The sequence below is a fragment of the Peromyscus leucopus genome, chromosome 1 (genome assembly GCF_004664715.2).
Source record: "Peromyscus leucopus breed LL Stock chromosome 1, UCI_PerLeu_2.1, whole genome shotgun sequence".
In the NCBI taxonomy this organism is placed as follows: Eukaryota; Metazoa; Chordata; class Mammalia; order Rodentia; family Cricetidae; genus Peromyscus; species Peromyscus leucopus.
Window position 1 is genome coordinate 172,341,915 of NC_051063.1, and position 18,022 is coordinate 172,359,936.

The window sequence follows — 18,022 nt, forward strand, 5'->3', positions numbered from 1 at the left end:
GGAGGCAGGAGACCCATGAGTCCTGGCTCCATGGCCAATCCCGGTTAAGAGACACAAGGGGAGTGTGCCTTGCTGTCTCCCTTGGAGGTTTTTCCGTGTTTTCCGGGAGGATGAGGTCAAAGGGCAAACGTAATGAGCAGCTGGGGATCCCTGTTGTTTTTATCCCTTTGCGGAAGCACAGGACAGTGTGATCACAGGAAAAGAAATGGGCACTTTGTTTTCCCTTCTGCTTCTGGGGGACGGAGCCCAGGGCCTCAGCATCCTGGGTAAGAGCTCTACCACTGAGCCCCTCACCGACCCTTACTGGGGGATTCCAGGCAGGAGCTTTGCCACGGAGCCACACCTCTCTAGACCTTCTTCCCCACCCCTTCCCTTTCCTTTTCTTTTGGTTCTTTTTCCAGACAGAATTTCTCTGTGTAGCCCTGGTTGGTTGTCCTGGAACTCACTCTGTAGCCCAGGCTGGCCTCAAACTCACAGAGATCCGCCTGGCTCTGCCTCCCGAGTGCTGGGATTAAAGGCGTGCGCCACCACCACCCGGCCCCCCACTTATTTTTTTATTATTAATTCAAAGTCTGACTATGTAGCTTAAGCCAGCCTCAAACTTACCATCCTCCTGCCTCAGCCTTCTCAGCGGTGAGCTCACAGGTTTGCACTACCAGCCTTGGCCTGTGCCTCTCTCTGATGGGGAAGTGAGGATATTGTAAAATGTCCAACACAGGCTTGGTGGTACACTCTTTTAATCTCAGTCAGAGGCAGGTGGATCTCTGGGAGTTCAAAGTCAGCCTAGGAGAGAACCAGTCTCAAAAGAAATAGATATCCATTACACGGGCTAGGATAACGTCCGCCAGACAGACCCTAAGCACTGGGCGTGTTCTTTGACCCATACGTCAGTCCCATGGTGCGGGGACTTTAGTTACTGTGACACTAGAGGAAATGGCCTGCCCAAAGCTGTGCACGTGCTAGGAGGTGAGCTGGGCTCTGAACCAGGGCAGCAGAGCCTGACTGTGTGGCCCCACACTCCACGGTCACTGCTCAGATCTTCGTTGCGTGAATGCAAGTCCGAGTCACACATCTTCTTTGTCCTCTCCCTAGCCCAGCCTGAGGATCATGCTGAAGCCCAGGAGGTCACGTTCGGCCCGGAGTCCGTGCCTGTTGCCCGTTGTGTCTCCACGGGGGGCCGCCCACCTGCCCGGATCTCCTGGGTCTCAACCCTGGGTGGAGAGGCCAGAGATACTCAGGAGCCGGGACCGTGGTCCGGCACCGTCACCGTCATCAGCCGATACTCCTTGGTGCCGGTGGGCCAAGCGGACGGCATCAAGGTCACATGCAGAGTGGAACACGAGAGCTTCGAGGAGCCACACCTGCTGCCAGTGACCCTCTCCGTGCGCTGTGAGTGTGCCCGCAGGTGGTTTTCCCTAGCTCTTGCTGTCCATGCTGGCCCTGAGTACACCAGCTCACACCAGCCAGACCTTGCCTACTGTCCGTACCAGCTTCTGAGGGCCTCATGTGTATGCAGACCCCAGAATCGACACTGGGATTCTTCTTTGTAAACCAGACTGGCCTGCGGCTCCCTCTGCCTGCAGGTCTCCCAAGTGCTGAGATTAAAGGTGTTCACCACCACACCAGGCCTACACTGGCTTCTGTGGGCTCCTGCCTGCCTGCCCTGGAATGAAGGGTAAGCTGAGAAGGCATTGTGAGCCCGTAGGTTCACATTCGTCCCAGTCGAAGAGGTGTGTGTGAGGTCACACAAGAGAACAGAAGACTGACACATGAACTCTCCCACCTCCCAGACGGGGTTTGCCTGGAAACAGTGTCCGCACCCACCCACCCCTCACGCCCGACACACAGCCCAATGTCTTTTGTGGCTTCCAGGCACACTAGGTGGCCGTCTTCATCAACTGCCCTGGACCACAGTCCACGCTGCCCACCCCAGCACAGCTGGCATACTTTGTTCACTCACTGATTCACTTTTGGAGACGGAGTTTCACATAGCCTGGTTTAGCCTCAAACTCCGCAGACGGCTGAGGATGACCTGCTCATCTGCAGCCTGCAGCCTGTGCCTGTAAGCTGTGCCTGTAAGCCCCGGTTTCCACACGGCTGCTAGCCTGGCTGGATCACCACTTCTGGAGTGCTGGCATTATAGATGTGGACCACTATCCTGGTCCCGTGAGCTGCTGGGAGTGGAGCACAAAGCCTTGGGCATGCTAGGCAAGCGCACACACACACACACACACACACACACACACACACACACGCCCTCCCTCACCTTCCACCCCCACCTCCGTTTAAATTGCCTCCTGGGGCCTCCTACTGACTGCTGCTCCCCAGTGTTGTTTCCTTTGGTCTCTAGGGACCGTGGGTTCCCCAGCCTTCCCAAAGTGTCCTAGGCTAGCTTCTCCAGAAACTACCTATAGTAACAACCGTCAGTTTCATCTAGAGAGCCACCCCAGCACACTCCACACAAGAGCTGGAATTCGACCCTTTGCAGTTTTGTTTTGTTTTGGGTCAGGGTCTCACTATGTAGTCCTGGCTGGCCCAGAAATTTCTATGTAGACCAGGCTATCCTTCAACTCACAGAGACAAATACACCTGCCTCTGCCTCCTGAGTACTGGGATTAAAAGCATGCACCAATCTGTACAGCAGTTTTGCTTTGTTTGTTTGTTTGTTTGTTTGGGTTGGTTGGTGGTTGGTTTGGTTTTGATTTTTCAAGACAGGGTTTCTCTGCATAGTCCTGGCTGTCCTGGAACTCACTCTGTAGACCAGGCTGGCCCTGAACTTAAAGATCCACCTGCCTCTGCCTCCCAAGTGCTGGGATTAAAGGTGTGCCCTAGGCTGTTTTGTTTCTTAAAGACTTAGTATTTATAATTCTTTCTATGTATCTATGCCTGTGCACATGAGTGTAGGCCAGAGAGAGGTGTCAGACGCCCGTAGAGGTGGGTCACGGGCAGCTGTGATTGCCTGATGTGGGTGCTGAGAACAGAATTCTCTTTAAGAGCAGTACACACTCTGAAGTGCTGAGCCATGTCTCCAGTCTTTGTCTTTTTGAGAGAGGTCTGGTACCCGAGGCTAACCTTGAGCTCTGCGTAGCTAAGGATAGCGTTGTGCTCCTCCTGATCCTCCTGCATCGACCTCCTCAGTGCTAGGATTATATACATGAACCATCCCACTCAAACCCAGTGTCTTCACCGCCCTGCCGACTCACTGCGGCAACGGACCCAGGATCCCAGTGGAATATCATGCCTTCCACCATGAGATAGAGTCTCCCTGCCTCGTCTGCAGTGGCTCCTTCCAGCCATATTTGTCCTAGGACCCTCAGTGTAAGCCGGTCCACTCTGACTTCCTTTATGTCTACACTGGCTGACCCAAACTGTCTGAATATACTGTCGCCCATGTGGTCTACCCTAGGCATGTCGGATTGGGAGCGCACGCACGCACGCACGCACGCGCGCGCGCACACACACACACACACACACACACACACGCACACGCACACCTGTAGTTGTTTTCTTTTCTTTTTTCTTTTTTTTTAATAATTCATTTATTTTTATTTCATGTACATTCATGTTTTGCCTGCATGTATGTCTGTGTAAAGGTGTTGGATCCCCTGAAACTGGAGTTACAGGCAGTCGTGAGCTGCCATGTGGTTGCTGGGAATTGAACCCGGGTCCTCTGGAAGAGCAGCTGGGTGCTCCTATCCACTGAGCCGTCTCTGCAGCCCCTGTAGTTGTTTTCTCAACCCTGCCTGAGCTGACATGCAGGTGGCTTCCTGGGTGAAGTTCACACTTCCCAGAGCATACGCGGTGTGGCCTGCTAACCCCAGTTTGTTATGACTGATGCGCCTCCCGCCACCTGTGGTGCTAACTTGTCCCCAGTTCTGGAGTCCCCTTGGTCTCTGAGTCAGCCGTCCCTTCCTCTCAGATCCTCCCGAAGTGACCATCTCTGGCTATGATGACAACTGGTACCTCGGCCGCAGTGAGGCCATCCTGACCTGTAACGTACGCAGCAACCCGGAGCCCACAGGCTATGACTGGAGCACGTGAGTGACGTGAATCGAGGGTGGGTGTGAGGGAGGAGGGCTGGGCTCTAGAACCCTGGGTCTGACGGTTTTAGTCTCCGGGGCAGCCTGCTCTCCCTGGGTGCCTGCTAGGCTACTCACCTCACCCCGCACCCTTAGGACCTCGGGCGTCTTCCCGGCCTCCGCAGTCGTCCAGGGTGCCCAGCTGCTTGTCCATTCTGTGGATCGGTTGGTCAACACTACTTTCATCTGCACAGCCACCAATGCTGTGGGGACAGGCCGTGCTGAGCAGCTCATCCTGGTCCGAGGTAAGGAGGTCTTGGCGTTTGAATATAAAGCCCTGTGGTTTCTCCCTTTGGGGCTTGGGTCCACTTTGGGGTGTCACTGATGCTGCCCTAGGATGAGAGGGAGTTAGACCCGCCTCTGTCTGCACAGATGAGTGTATATATAGTTCAGCCTCTCCATCCTGGCCTGCAAGTGTAGGATGTGACCATAGGCTATAACTGGGGGGTGACCCGAGAGGAGAGTTGGCAGAGAATCACAGAGTGGAAGTCTGCACTGAGGTATCTTAAAAGCCAAGGTCTAAGCTGGGTGTGATGTATGTCTAATAGCTCCAGCATTTATTCAAGAGACTGAGGCAAGAGGATTACTGTGAGGGTAGCCTGTTTCAAAGAAAGCAAGCCCCAAAGTTCAGTGAGAAAAGAGAATCAGCAGGCAGGCTCAAGTCTGTGGTGGGAGCAGAGCCTAAGGACAGATATAGAACTTGGTCCTTGGGAGCAGACAAGACCACATTAGTGTTAGTGTACCTGGTTCTTGTGGCTACTGATGTACAGACCCACACAGAGCAAGAAATAGCTTGCTCAGTCATGAGGACCACAGCCAAGACCCACAAGCTGGAGATGAACCCAAGGCTGGGAATTCTCTTGAAACCTGGAAGTCCAGTCACCCAGGTGTGACCTTATAGCATCAGAACCGTTGTCACTGAGACACACCCCAAGGAAGAGTGACACTGGTTAGGGCCTGTGACATGCCACAGGAGCCAGGAGAGAACTGTTCTTAGAAACGCCCTGGTTGGGGGTGAGGCAGAAGAATGACAAGATCAGAGCCTACATGGACACAGAGTGGTTCTAAGCTAGCCTGAGCTACGGAACAAAACCATAATCTTATAAAATAAAATAAATCATAAAATAAAATACAAGAAAAGGCCTAGGAAAATGGGACAGTGGTAGAGCCCCTGCCTAGAATCCCCCAATGAGGGACTGGGGTTTGACTCAGTGGTGGAGCCCCTGTCTAGAATCCCCCAGTGAGGGGCTGGGGTGTGGCTCAGTAGTAGAGCCCCTGCTTAGAATCCCCCAGTGAGGGGCTGGGGGTGTGGTTCAGTGGTAGAGCCTCTGCCTAGAATCCCCCAGTGAGGGGCTGGGGTGTGGCTCAGTGGTAGAGCCCCTGCCTAGAATCCCCCAGTGAGGGGGTGGAGGTGTGGCTCAGTAGTAGAGCCCCTGCCTAGAATCTCTCAGTGAGGGGCTGGGGGCCTGGTTCAACTTGACTAGCATGTTGGAAACCTAAGTTTAATCCTCCGTACTGAAGCAAAAAAAGAAGACTTAAAAGTACCATGGTAGGTACCACACACAGTTTACCTATGCAGATACATGAATCTGAAATAATGACCCTACCAGGCAGGACCTGAACCCTAAGAAATACAACAAATCACTTAGAGAGAGAGTGAAAAACATAGCCTGGCCCTGTGATATAACTGGGCACACCCTTGCTGAGACACACACAGCTTTGCTCGGACACCCAAAAGCAAGCTGACTTGCCTGTAGGAACGCCAACTTGCCTTGCTCATCAGCTCTGAGCCCTCAGAGGACAACACTGTCAAATGGTGCCACAGTTCACATACGGAAGCACCCTTCCTCCAATATCTGAGAACGTTCCAGAAGACACCTCTGCATCCAGAAACTCCACTACAGAGTTCCTGAGTCACTGGATCATCTGCTAAGCCATTCATGTTGAGGTCTCCTCTTGACCACAGCGGGTTTTTTTGTTTGTTTTGTTTTGTTTTGTTGTTTTTGAGACAGGGTTTCTCTGTGTAGCCCTGGCTGTCCTGGAACTTGCTTTGTGGACCAGGCTGGCCTTGAACTCACCGAGATCTGCTTGAAGCAGTCTTCTTTATAAAAAGAGGTTTCTCTCAGCTTAGGGACCTGGGGACGCAGCTCCTAGGGTCTCATCTAGTCACAGCCTTCTTATGCACGCAAAGACAGCAGGCATCACATGGCAGAGGTGGGGAACCAGTGTGCATCCATGTTCCTTTCTCATGTTACTTAGTCGGGCCTCGCTTAGTAAATAGTCCACTGTCCAGTCAGATCGTCTTAAACCCCGAGTGTGGAGAGAATCGGTGGCCTGGAGAGATGGCTCAGTGGTTAAGTGTGGCTTGCTCTTGCGGAGACGCTCTGTTGGGTTCACAGCAACCATACTGGGTGGCTAACCATTGCCTCTTAACTCCAGCTACAGGGAGATCTGATGCCTCTGGCTCCATTGGGCACTTACATTCACATGTTCGTGTGTCTACACACACACACACACACACACACACACACACACACACACACACACACACACACACACACACACACACAGAGTTAAAAATAAAATAAAATCTTTAAAAGAGAGAACCCAAAGAAAAACTGCAGTGAAAAGTCCCCCTTGGCGCCCATAAAGGCAGTCACAGGCCCACCCTGTGCGGGACACTATTCCTCGGGAGATAGGATCAAGCGTCTGCTCATCCCAAATAGGGAGTCGGTGACAGGTCAGTGTGCGGATAGCACCACAGTCCAACTTGGTGAACCCATGAGTTGTACTGAGGTCACTGACAGAAGCAGGAATGACACAAGATGGCTGCATCCCCAAAGCCCACCTCAGCATGAGTGACAGACAGCTCCCAGGGCTGGGAGCCTGGAGCACACGGCACAGCCTGCAGGCGGCTCAGCTTGTCTGTCTCCGTCTCACCCGGGCAGCTCAGGTCTGAGTCTCTCGGCCTTCCGTCCCTCTTATGTATACACGCTTACAGAGGCAGCAGAGCAGCCTTGTGTCCCGTCACTGTCTGGGACTTCCTGTAACCTTTGAGCCGTTTATTTTCTGAGCAAACTGCCATATGACACCACCATATGTAATGACATCATCTCGAGACAAGTCCAAAATTTTACACCTGCAGACGCAGGCACACTGAGCACCCTAGAAATCCAGTGGCTGCGCCAGGCCTGTTGGCACACACCTGTGACTCTAGCATTCAGAAAGGTAGGTAGGGACTGGAGGGTCAGATGTTCAAGGCCAGCATTGGCTACTTAGTGAGTCTAGAGCCAGTCTGTGCCGCCTGAGGCCTTGTCTCAGAAAACCAAACAAGCTGAGTGTGGTGGTGCGGCCCACACTCAGCACCTGGGAGACAGAGGCAGGAGGATTTCTTTGAGTTGGAGGGCAGCCTGGTCAACAGCGCAGGTTCCAGGCCAGCCATATCTTTACAAAAGAGGAAAAAAGGAAGGAAATAAATCCGTTTGGCAATAGTTGGAGAGGTCCACCCACCAGGGAACCTAAGTTTCTGGGTCCAGCTGCTCTCCGAGGTACTGACTCAAAGCCTCGCTCCCAGGCCCATCCCTGTAGCTCCCACACATTCAGTCTCACTGGGCCATGGTTTGGATTGGCAACAATGAAAACACAAGGGGACACACTGTGCCACATGGCAGGCCTCTCTGCAGCTGACTCGCAATCTTGGACTCACACACGAAGGAGGAGGTCCCGCCCACGCTCCACAGTGCCTCTGGCACTTCCTGGGTGCACCCACATTTCCAGGGAAGGAGACTGAGGGACTCACTGACCAGCGTGCCGAGGGGCATCCCTGCCTCTGTGCAGTGCTTAGAGACAGACGTACTGTCGTCTCCTTTCAGAGACCGCTCCCCACTCCCCCACCCCCGCAGGTGCGGGTCCTCATATACAACAGTGTCCTCTTTGCATAGGACTTGCAAACAGCCCCCCAAACTATTACTTTTTGTGTATGTTTTTATTATTTTGTTTACTTGATTTTGGTTTTTGTTTTGAGGCAGGGTCGGACTGTGTAGCCCGGGGGTGGTGGGGGACTCACTATGTAGACCAGGCTGGCCTTGAACCCAGAGATCTGCCTGCCTCTGCTTCCTGCACGTTGGGATCAAAAGCAAGCAGTAACAGTCCAGCATGACACTCTATTTAAGAACATTCCTCAGAAACTGGGTGTGGTAATCCAGCCCTGTGATTTCAGCACTTGAGAGGTGGAGATAAAGAGATTAGGAAGTTGAGGATGAGTTGAGATACATGGAATCCTCTCCAAAACCAAAACCAAATCCTAATGCTGTGACTAGGAGAGTAGCTAAGAGGTAGAGCCCCTGCCTAGAGTCCCCCAGTGAGGGGCTGGGGTGTGGCTCAGTGGTAGAGCCTCTGCCTAGAATCCCCCAGTGAGGGACTGGGGGTGTGGCTCAGTGGTAGAGCCCCTGCCTAGAATCCCCCAGTGAGGGGCTGGGGGTGTGGCTCAGTGGTAGAGCCCCTGCCTAGAATCCCCCAGTGAGGGGCTGGGGTGTGGCTCAGTGGTAGAGCACCTTTTCAGCATGAACAAGAGTGCTCCGTTCCCAGTGCTGGGAAAGAAAATTGAAAGTGTTGGCAGAGAAATCTAGCTTGGCCATCAGAGACCGTAGGTCCACGAGTGAGCAGGTGTCAGGGAATGCTGACTGGTTACCTGAGGCCAAGCAGTTTTCACACCTGGCCCCCAGCAGAGCCTTCGGGCACCCGTTTCATCTCCTGTAGTGGGCTGAGAGCCGTTATGACAGCCCACGGGACTCTTGTATTGCGGGAGTCTCGCGGGTGGGCGGCGAGGCTTCCAATCCCCTGTGCTGTTGGCCTCCCCACAGGAGGGGAGGGGCTGTGGGAAGTGAGCATGAGCTAGCCAGGAAGGACGCAGGGGACCTTAGGAAGAGCTGTGTGACATGGGGGAGGTGATTTGAGACCTCCCAAGCCAAGAGGATAGACAGGTATCATCAGTGCCTCCCGCTACTTCCCCCACCCCCACACTCGGGGCCTAAGTGGGAGGGAACAGAGGGTCTCTACATACACCGACCTCTCATTCTGTACCTCTGCATACAGGGGCTGCATGTTACTGGCTTTATTGTTTTGAGGGAGAGGAGGAGACAGAGTAGCCTCAAATGTGGGGTCCTACCTGAGCTTCCCCAGAAGATGTAATTGCAGGTCACAGAAGTGGGTTTAATTCTGGGTGTTTGGTATAATGCTGGAGGTGGAATACAGGGCCTTGAACATGCTAAGCAAACAAATGCTCTACCACTGAGCCACACCCCAGCCCCTCACTGGGGGATTCTAGGCAAGGGCTCTACCACTGAGCCACACCCCAGCCCCTCACTGGGGGTTCTAGGCAGGGGCTCTACCACTGAGCCACACCCCAGCCCCTCACTGGGGGATTGTAGGTAAACATTCTACTGCTGGCCAGCCTCCTCAGCCCACCAACCCTTCCCCCTTCTCGGCGTTTTTGAGATAGTCTCACTGCGTGGCCCAGGGCAGCCTGGATGGCATGATCCTCTTGCCTCCCTCTCACGGGGGCTAGGATGGCAGTCCTGTGCCGCCACGCCTTGCTGCAGTCCTCAGTTCTGAGAGCGTCGTAGGTATAGATAGTTACCTGGGCAGCATCGGCTGACAGCCTCTCCTTATCTGGTGCCCACCCTGAGGTGAAGGGTCACACACACCCCTTCCTCCTCCTCCTCACCTTCCTCCTCCCTTCTCCTAAGTTCTGGTCACTAACCTGTGTCCTGGGTCTCCCCCATCCCCTCCCTGAGATGTGTCCACTTGACTCCCTCTCCTTCTTTTTCTCTCTCCTTCCTTTCTCCTCAGACACCCCCCAGGCCTCTCGAGATGTGGGTCCGCTGGTGTGGGGGGCCGTGGGGGGAACATTGCTGGTGCTGCTTCTGGCTGGGGGGTTCCTGGCCTTCATCCTGCTGAGGGGGAGGAGGAGGAGGAAGAGCCCTGGAGGAGGCGGAAATGATGGCGAGAGAGGATCCTATGATCCAAAGACTCAGGCGTTTGGGAACGGGGGCCCTGTCTTCTGGAGGTCAGCATCCCCCGAGCCCATGAGGCCAGATGGCAGGGAAGAGGAAGAGGAAGAGGAAGAAGAGGCGAAGGCAGAGGAAGGTCTCATGCTACCTCCACACGAGTCACCTAAGGACGACATGGAATCTCATCTCGATGGCTCCCTCATTTCTCGGCGGGCAGTTTACGTGTGACCCCACAATGTAGACACTGGACACAGAGAAGCCAATTCCCACCCCCGCTGCCAACCACATCAACGCCAGCCAGCAACGGGATGGCTAGGGACCGGTTGGACTGGTTCTTCTGGGGCACACTAGAGTTGGAAGGCCACCTCCCCCGTTTCTGAATGGAGGACAAGTGGAGCCACACACCAGACTATCTCCAGGCCCTCATGAACCCCAAGAGCGCCATGGTGCACACTCAGGACTCCTCAGAGCTTGCTTTCGGCCCCAGCCTGGCCCTGGCCCCGAAACACTCAGGAGCTAATAAATGCCTTGTCAGAAAAACTTGGGGGTGTTTTGTGATACGTCAGACCCTCTCTTTGTGCCCTGGGGAGTGGGTGGGTGGGACAGAGACCACTAAGTATCGAGCCTCGGAAAGAAAATTTGGTGGGGGCCCAGATTGGGAGATGTCACACCACGTGTGCCCAAGCTCCCCTGAAGCTGCTAGGATTTAGACTGGGTCCCTGACTTGGAGGCTCTGAGACATGATTGTGGAGAAGGGGGCTTGAACTCTTGGATCCCAGGACAGGTGGGTAAGCAAACTGGCTTCGGAGCTGAGTTTCCTCAGGAAGAGAAAGGCTGGCTACCTTGGTCCTGAGTTCTAATGATCTGTGGGGTGGGGTGGGGGTCCCACACAGGTCTCCTTTCTCTGTTGTCGAGGGTCCTAGGAACAGAAAGCTGCTTCTCTCTGTATTTGAGGACCTTGAGGCTAGAGACGTAGGTGCCAGGTGTTGGCAATACCCAGATGGTCCCACCTTGATGTCCTCAAAGCGGCCGTCCTGGGTGGCTGTCTCCCACCCTCCTGGCAGGATTTGGTCCTGTGAGGGTTACCAGGAATTCTGAGAGGCCTCACCATACTCATACCACATACACAGCACAGATATACCACACACACAACACACACACACACAACATACATATACAGACACACATACTCCTCCAGATAGCAATCTTGACTCCAAGGGTCCCAAAGCATCTGCCCCTGGGAGAAGGAGGTGAGCTTATCCGCCCGCCCCCCCCCCCACACACACACACACGTCTGTGGCCTCTTGGGACACTAGGATCAGATGACACCTTCCGGGTGGGTGGAGTAGCCAGGAGGCTTGGATACATGCACTTCCTCAACCTGTAGTTGAGGTCCCAAAATGCCAAGCCTGTCTCCACCATGCTGGGTACACCAAAGTGGCCCAGATCACAGGCCTGTCCTGTGGGAACGTGGCCAGCCAGCCAGCAACAATGACAGGAAGGACTGAGTGTCTGAGGTGGCCTTGTGTGCTGCGCTCCAGCTCACTCACCCCTAACCCCGGCCCAGCGCACACACTGGAACCTTCTGGAGGATGCCCCGCAGGAGAGCGGATGCTAACTGGGTCACTTCCTCTCCAAGTTCGGGAAGCATGTTAGCTACACCAGTGACACCTTTAGTGTTTTGCATCCTTGTCTGTCCTGGGCATTCATTGGGGGGGGGGGCGCCATGCTCTCAGTCACGGAGGGCGGGGCAGCCAATCTGCTTGACTTCTGCTTGCACACAGATTCCCCCTTCCGTGCCAGCTACGTGTCCGACCCAGGGCTACGGATCTAGTGAGGAAACGGGCCCTTGCTCCAGGAACTCCGCAGTTAGCTAAGAGGAGCACCCTGAACAATGGGGAATGGGAAGTCGAGTGAGCTCCCCTGATGGGCCAGAAAACAAGACGATGTTCCCCTAATAATGAGAGGTTCTGCTCCTGACACCACAGCCTCCACATCCTTCCTCTCTCCTCTTCACTCTGTCCCAATACCACAGTCTCCTTGCTGTTCCTGTTTGTCTTTTGTTTTTTATGAGACAGTCTTCAAATGCTCGCTGCCAAGGTTGGACTGGAAACCTCTTCCTACTGCTTCTCCCTTGTGTGTGGAGGTTGTTTTGTTTGAGACAGTCTTGGCTAGGTGGCTCTGACTGTCCTGGAATTCACTGTGTAGCCTCGACTGGATTCATACTCTCAGCAATCCTCCTGCTTTAGCCTCTTGAGTACTGGAATTATAGGTGCCCCTAAACTGTCACAGCTGGCTCTCCTTGTTCCTTAAAAATATCCCGAGGCTGTCCATTTCTCTGCAGTACACCCAGAGGTCTCAAAATCCCCCTTCACAGATAAGCCCTGTTTGCCTGGCTCTGGGGGTCCGCATTCTGTCACATCCTTGTTCCCCTTCCCACTCTGTAGTGAGTCCAGTTCCAGCTTGACCTTAGGTGGCATCTGCTCTTTGCTATCGGCCAGGGCCAGCCTGAGCTACCCTAAGACCCTGAGCATGAGGATGGGGACTTCGTGCATTTAGTTCACTTGCAGATCTCTTCCCATCTGCACAGATCAGGTGGTCCTGAGTCAGGAGCACAGGGGCAGTTGGATGGAGCAAAGCCCCCGGCCATGGTTGAGTGGACAGGCAGAGGATGTGCTCAGGCACAGGGCGCTTGCCTAGCATGCTTGAGGCCCTGCATTCAGTTTCCTGTACAGCCAAAGGAGACAAGGCAAGAAGGCAGAAGCGTGGGCTCAGCCTGGGCTACACAGTGAGACTCCGTCTCCAAACAATCATTGAAAAGTCTGGCATATGTGGGATGTGAGGAACGGGGCTGAAAGCTGCAGCTCTGGGTTCCTCTTTTTTTGGTTTTTCAAGACAGGGTTTCTCTGTGTAGCTTTGCGCCTTTCCTAGAACTCACTCTGTAGCCCAGGCTGGCCTGGAACTAACTCACAGAGATCCGCCTGGCTCTGCCTCCCGAGTGCTGGGATTAAAGGCGAGCGCCACCACCGCCCGGCCTGAGTTCCTCTTAATGAAGCCCTGTGCTGTCTTTGTCCTAACAGAGTCACCCAGCACAGCGGGAGCAGGGGCCACAGGCGGCATCATCGGAGGCATCATCGCCACCATCATTGCCACTGCAGTGGCTGCCACAGGCATCCTTATCTGCCGACAACAGCAGAAGGAGCAGAGGCTTCAGGGGACTGATGAGGAAGAAGAGTGAGTGATGGGATCCTGAGAAGTGGGTGGGGACTGAAGAGGAAAATCATAAAGGCAGTGTGGTACAGAGACACCACCATAAATGGCTGGGTTCTTCCATGGGGTGGGGAGGAAAGATTTTTCTCTTCCTCGGTAAGTATGGGTATTAGAAGCTGTCCCTGAGATGTCATCAGAGCCCAGGCCCCCACCGTCTTGTTGCTCCACCTTCCCCCGAGCTTCAGCTGCTAAGTGTGGGTTCCCAGCACTTGGAAGGTAGAAGCCGGAGGATCAGAAGTTCAAGGTCATTCCCCCTCTGTTACATGACACTGTCTCAAAAAACAGCAATACAAAAAAAGAAAAAAAGGGTGTACAGAAGCCAGGGAGAGTCAGGTGGTAAGAACTTGAGTTAAAAATAAGTAAATAAATCAGCCAGGTGGTGGTGGTGCACACTTTTAATCCCAGCATTCGGAGGCAGAGGTAAGCAGATTTCTGAGTTCAAGGCCAGCCTGGTCTACAGAGAGAGTTCCAGGACAGCTAGGGCTGTTTGGGGGGAAAAAAATTATTTTTATTTTCTCTGTGTGTTTGCTTGGATGTATATTGTGTCTGCACTCTATATGTGTGCCTGGTACTCTAGAGGGTCATGAGTTGCCATGTGGGTCTCAGGAATTGAACCTGTGTCCTTTGAAAAAGCAATAAGTGCTCTCCAGGAGCCACCTCTCCAGACCTTCATTTTTCCTACACTGTGGACCAGACTGACCTCAAACTTGCAGAGATCCTCCTGCCTCTGCCTTCTAAGTTCTGGGAGTAAAGGAGCGCAGCTCCATGCCTGGCTCATTGCTTACATTTTATAAAATTGGTATTATTGTGTGTTTGCGCACATGGACATAGATGCGTTGGCCTTGGCCTGGGTGTGGAGGCCAGAGGTCCTTTTTTGTTTTTGTTTGTTTGTTTTTTGAGAGGGTTCTCCATTTAGCCTTGGCTGTCCTGCAATTTGCTCTGTAGACCAGGCTGGCATCGAACTCAGAGATTCCCCCTACCTCTTCCTCTTTTCCTGAGTGCTGGGATTAAAGGTGTGTGCCACCACTGCACATCTTAAATTCAGGTTTTCAAGACCTTTATCTGCTGAGCCAACGTGCTTGCCATGTTTATTGTTGCTTTGTTTTGTTTTTAAGATTTATTTACTTAGTTGGATGGTGGTGGCACATGCCTTTAATCCCAGCATTGAGGAGGCAGAGGCAGGTGGATCTCTGAGTTCAAGGCCAGCCTGGTCTGCAGAGCGAGTCCCAAGACAGGAGGGATACATAGAGAAATGTTGTCTTGAAAACAAAACAGGAAGGGCTGGAGAGATGGCTCAGAGGTTAAGAGCACTGGCTGCTCTTCCAGAGGTCGTTGAGTTCAATTGCCAACTACCGCATACATGATGGCTCACAACCACCTAGGATGAGATCTGGCGCCCTCTTCTGGCCTGCAGGCATAATGGAGGAAGAACACTGTGCACATAATAAATCTAAAAAAAAAAAGAGAGAAAAACTGAAAAAAGAAGATTTACTTTTGTGTGTGTGGGTGTGTGTGTCTGTGACTGTCTGTATGTGTGTGCCCTCAGAGGCCAGAAGACCTTGACTCTGAGAGCTTGAGTTACAGGCTGTTGTGAACCCCTAATGTGGGTGCTGGGATCTCAACACGGGTCCTTTGGAGGAACAGCCAGTGCTCTTGCCCACTGAGCATCTCGCCCGCCCCCTTTTAGAAGTTTAGCCCATGGCTACCTTGAGCCCCTGTGTGTGTGTGTGTGTGTGAATGCTATCTAGTTAGAGGTCAAAGGAGTCTCTATTTCCGCCATCTGGGTGTCAAGTCATCAGGTTTGGTGACAAATCCCTTCACTCACTAAACAGCCTTACCTGCCCCATTATGTGTCTTCCCTCCATGTGTGGATACACACTTAATCAAGTATCTGTTACCGGACATGTTTGTACGTAGAGAGAGCAGAGGGCAGCCTTGAGTGGCATTCTCCAGGCTCCATCCACCTTGGTTTGTTTTTGAAACAGGGTCCCACTGTGTGGCACTCGTCGCCTGGAACTTACCATGTAGACAGAGCTGGCCTTACACTCAGCCCCTCCTTAGTGCTGGGATTACCCTGTGTGCCACACACCTGGCTCACGTCTGTGAATGAGGATTCTTCCCAGAGGGGTCTGGGATGCCAGGACTGAGTCTCACTCAGTTTGACTCCCTCGGAGCACTGGGGTGGGGGCAGGGATGGTGCTGAAAACCACAGGAAGAAAAACAGCCTTTTGACGCTGCTCCAGCAAGTGGCCAGACTGAGGTGGGGAGGGGGGTTGCGTGCTAACCTCCCTTGATCTGACTCCCACCCCTGACCCTGCAGACTGGAAGGACCTCCCTCTTATAAGCCACCGACTCCCAAGGCCAAGTTGGAGGAACCAGAGATGGTGAGATGTTCTTCGGGAGCCCCAGCTACCCTGCCTCCCTTCCCACTTTTCCTCCCTGGGGTCCATCCCAGAAGGGGGCTGTTGGGCTGGGACAGGGCTGGTTGGGAAAGGCCACTGTGAGGGGTCCTGACGTACCTTTATGTCATGCCACAGCCCTCCCAGCTCTTCACACTGGGGGCCTCGGAGCACAGCACAATGAAGACTCCATATTTCGACGCCGGTGTCTCTTGTGCTGATCAGGTGGGAGTTTCCGGGTAAACAATGGTGGTTTTAGGGCTGGGTTAAGGGTCAAGGGTCAAGGCGGGATTGAGTGGAGTGACCTAGAGCATCTGAGTAGCCCAGGGTCTGTGCCTGCAGCAGAGATACCATCATAGAGCCATTTTCTTGGGGTCCCCTCTATGGTGGAGACAGGATTCCCCTGGGGTCCCCTCTATGATGGACACATCCATTCCTCCGGGGTCCCCTGGATGGTCAGAGTCAAAGGAGGCCAAAGCAGCTTGAGGTTTAAACTTGATTATCACTCAAGGTTAAATAAAGACAGAGGTCAGGCTCGGTAGTTCCTGTCTGTGATGCCGACACTTGGGAAGCTGAGGCAGAATCACCAAGAATTTGGTGGCTTCAACCAACCTGTGCTGCATAGTGAGTTCAAGGCTAGCATGAGTTAAAAAGTGAGACTTTGTTTCAGAATAGCCAAGAAGAGCAGCAGGATTGAGGACTTCCAAAGTTTTGAGCTTGTCTTGTGGTCTTGAGGACCAACCAGAGCTGGAGTTTGAATTGTCTGTGACTGAGCATTGAGGGTCAGATACCTTTTTCTGGCCTTTGTATGTACACAGACACACAGACACAGACACAGACACAGACACAGACACAGACACACACACACACACACACACACACACACACACACACACACACACACACACGGTGAGAAAGGATTGAAGCCGAGCCTGGTGTGAGGACAAACACCTGTAATCTCAGTACTTGGGAGGGAGTCTCAGGCAGGATTACCACTGTTTGAGCCCAACATAGTGAGACCGTGATTGAAAAAAAAAATCTCAGGCTGATCGCAATAGTGCATTGTCCCAATACTAAGGAGATGGAGGCAGGAGGATCAGGACTTCAAGGTCATCCCTGGCTACAAAGTGAATTAATTAAGAACACCCTGAGCTACTTGAGACCTTGTCTCCAAACAGACCAAAGGATTGAGGTCAGGCCGGGCTATAACTGGGTTGGTATGGTTTGCCCAGCATGCACAATGCCCTGGGTTCAATCCCAAGCACTTTGTAACTGTGGTCCTAGACCTGTGCTTCGAACACTCGGGAGGGAGGCAGCCAGATGTCTGGGAGTTCCAGGCCAACCTGGTCCACCAGAACAGTCAGGGCTATGTAGAGACCCATTCTCAGAGAAGAACAGAGGGAAATCAGAAGTCCAAGGTCAGTCTGGCTACATAGTATGTTCAAGGCCAGTCTTCTATACAGGAGACCTAGTCTCAAAAAAAAAAAGAGGTTGAGCGGTGGTAGCGCATGCCTTTTTTTTTTTTTTTTTTTTTTAGTTTGTAACTACATTTATGTACAGAAAAGTTAGCAGTGTACAAGTTAGCAGTGTACATTTAACCCGATCTAGTGGCGAGTTCATTGGCCTTTGCCTTTTCCAGGGCACATGCCTTTAATCCCAGCACTCACTGCTTGTTAAGAGCACATTTGGTGTTCTTCCAGAGACCCGAGTTCAGTTCTCAGCATCCGTGTTAGACAGCTCACATTACCCCAGCTTCAGGGGATCCGCGGCCTTCCTCCAGCCTCCTTGAGTACACATGTGATGTGCACACATACACATTTAAGAAAAAAGAAGCCAGGTTTGATGGTCACACCTTTAATCCCAGCACTTGGGGACAGAGGCGGGAGGAAGGATCTCTAGCCTCTGTGAAGCCAGCCTGGTCTATGCCGAGTTCCCCATCAGTCAGGACCACACAGTGAGACCCTATCTGAAACAAAACAAAACCAACAGCTGCTGGGCATAGTGGCCTCTGCCTTTCATGTCAGCACTCATGAGGCAGATCTCAGAGTTTGAGGCCAATCTGGTCTACAGAGTGAGTTCCAGGGCAGCCAGGGCTACATGGCAGACCCAGTCCCAAAAAAGAAAACAGACAGACAGACAGACCCCAGTAGAGGTCAAATGTTCTTGTGTAAGGATGTGGGCTCAGGGATGAGGTCAGTGCTGGGTATGGGTGTCCACACCAAGCAGTTCAGCCCAGGGAGAAAGGATGACGGGGTAGCTGAGT

At 53.0% G+C, this 18,022-nt stretch overlaps 1 protein-coding gene across 2 annotated transcripts in view; it reads left to right on the forward strand.

The window, feature by feature from the left end:
* Window positions 1-18,022, forward strand: part of Nectin2 (nectin cell adhesion molecule 2) — a 33,934-nt gene that overhangs the window by 14,692 nt on the left and 1,220 nt on the right. Inside the window, exons 3-8 of one of the 2 annotated variants that reach the window (XM_028893845.2) lie at window positions 1,093-1,389; window positions 3,920-4,037; window positions 4,176-4,324; window positions 13,171-13,324; window positions 15,681-15,744; window positions 15,898-15,984. In XM_028893845.2, coding sequence (XP_028749678.1) covers window positions 1,093-1,389; window positions 3,920-4,037; window positions 4,176-4,324; window positions 13,171-13,324; window positions 15,681-15,744; window positions 15,898-15,984 — 869 coding nt within the window. Of the gene's footprint in view, window positions 1-1,092; window positions 1,390-3,919; window positions 4,038-4,175; window positions 4,325-9,929; window positions 10,631-13,170; window positions 13,325-15,680; window positions 15,745-15,897; window positions 15,985-18,022 lie in introns of those variants that run through there. The other variant, XM_028893846.2, reaches the window with a different exon arrangement.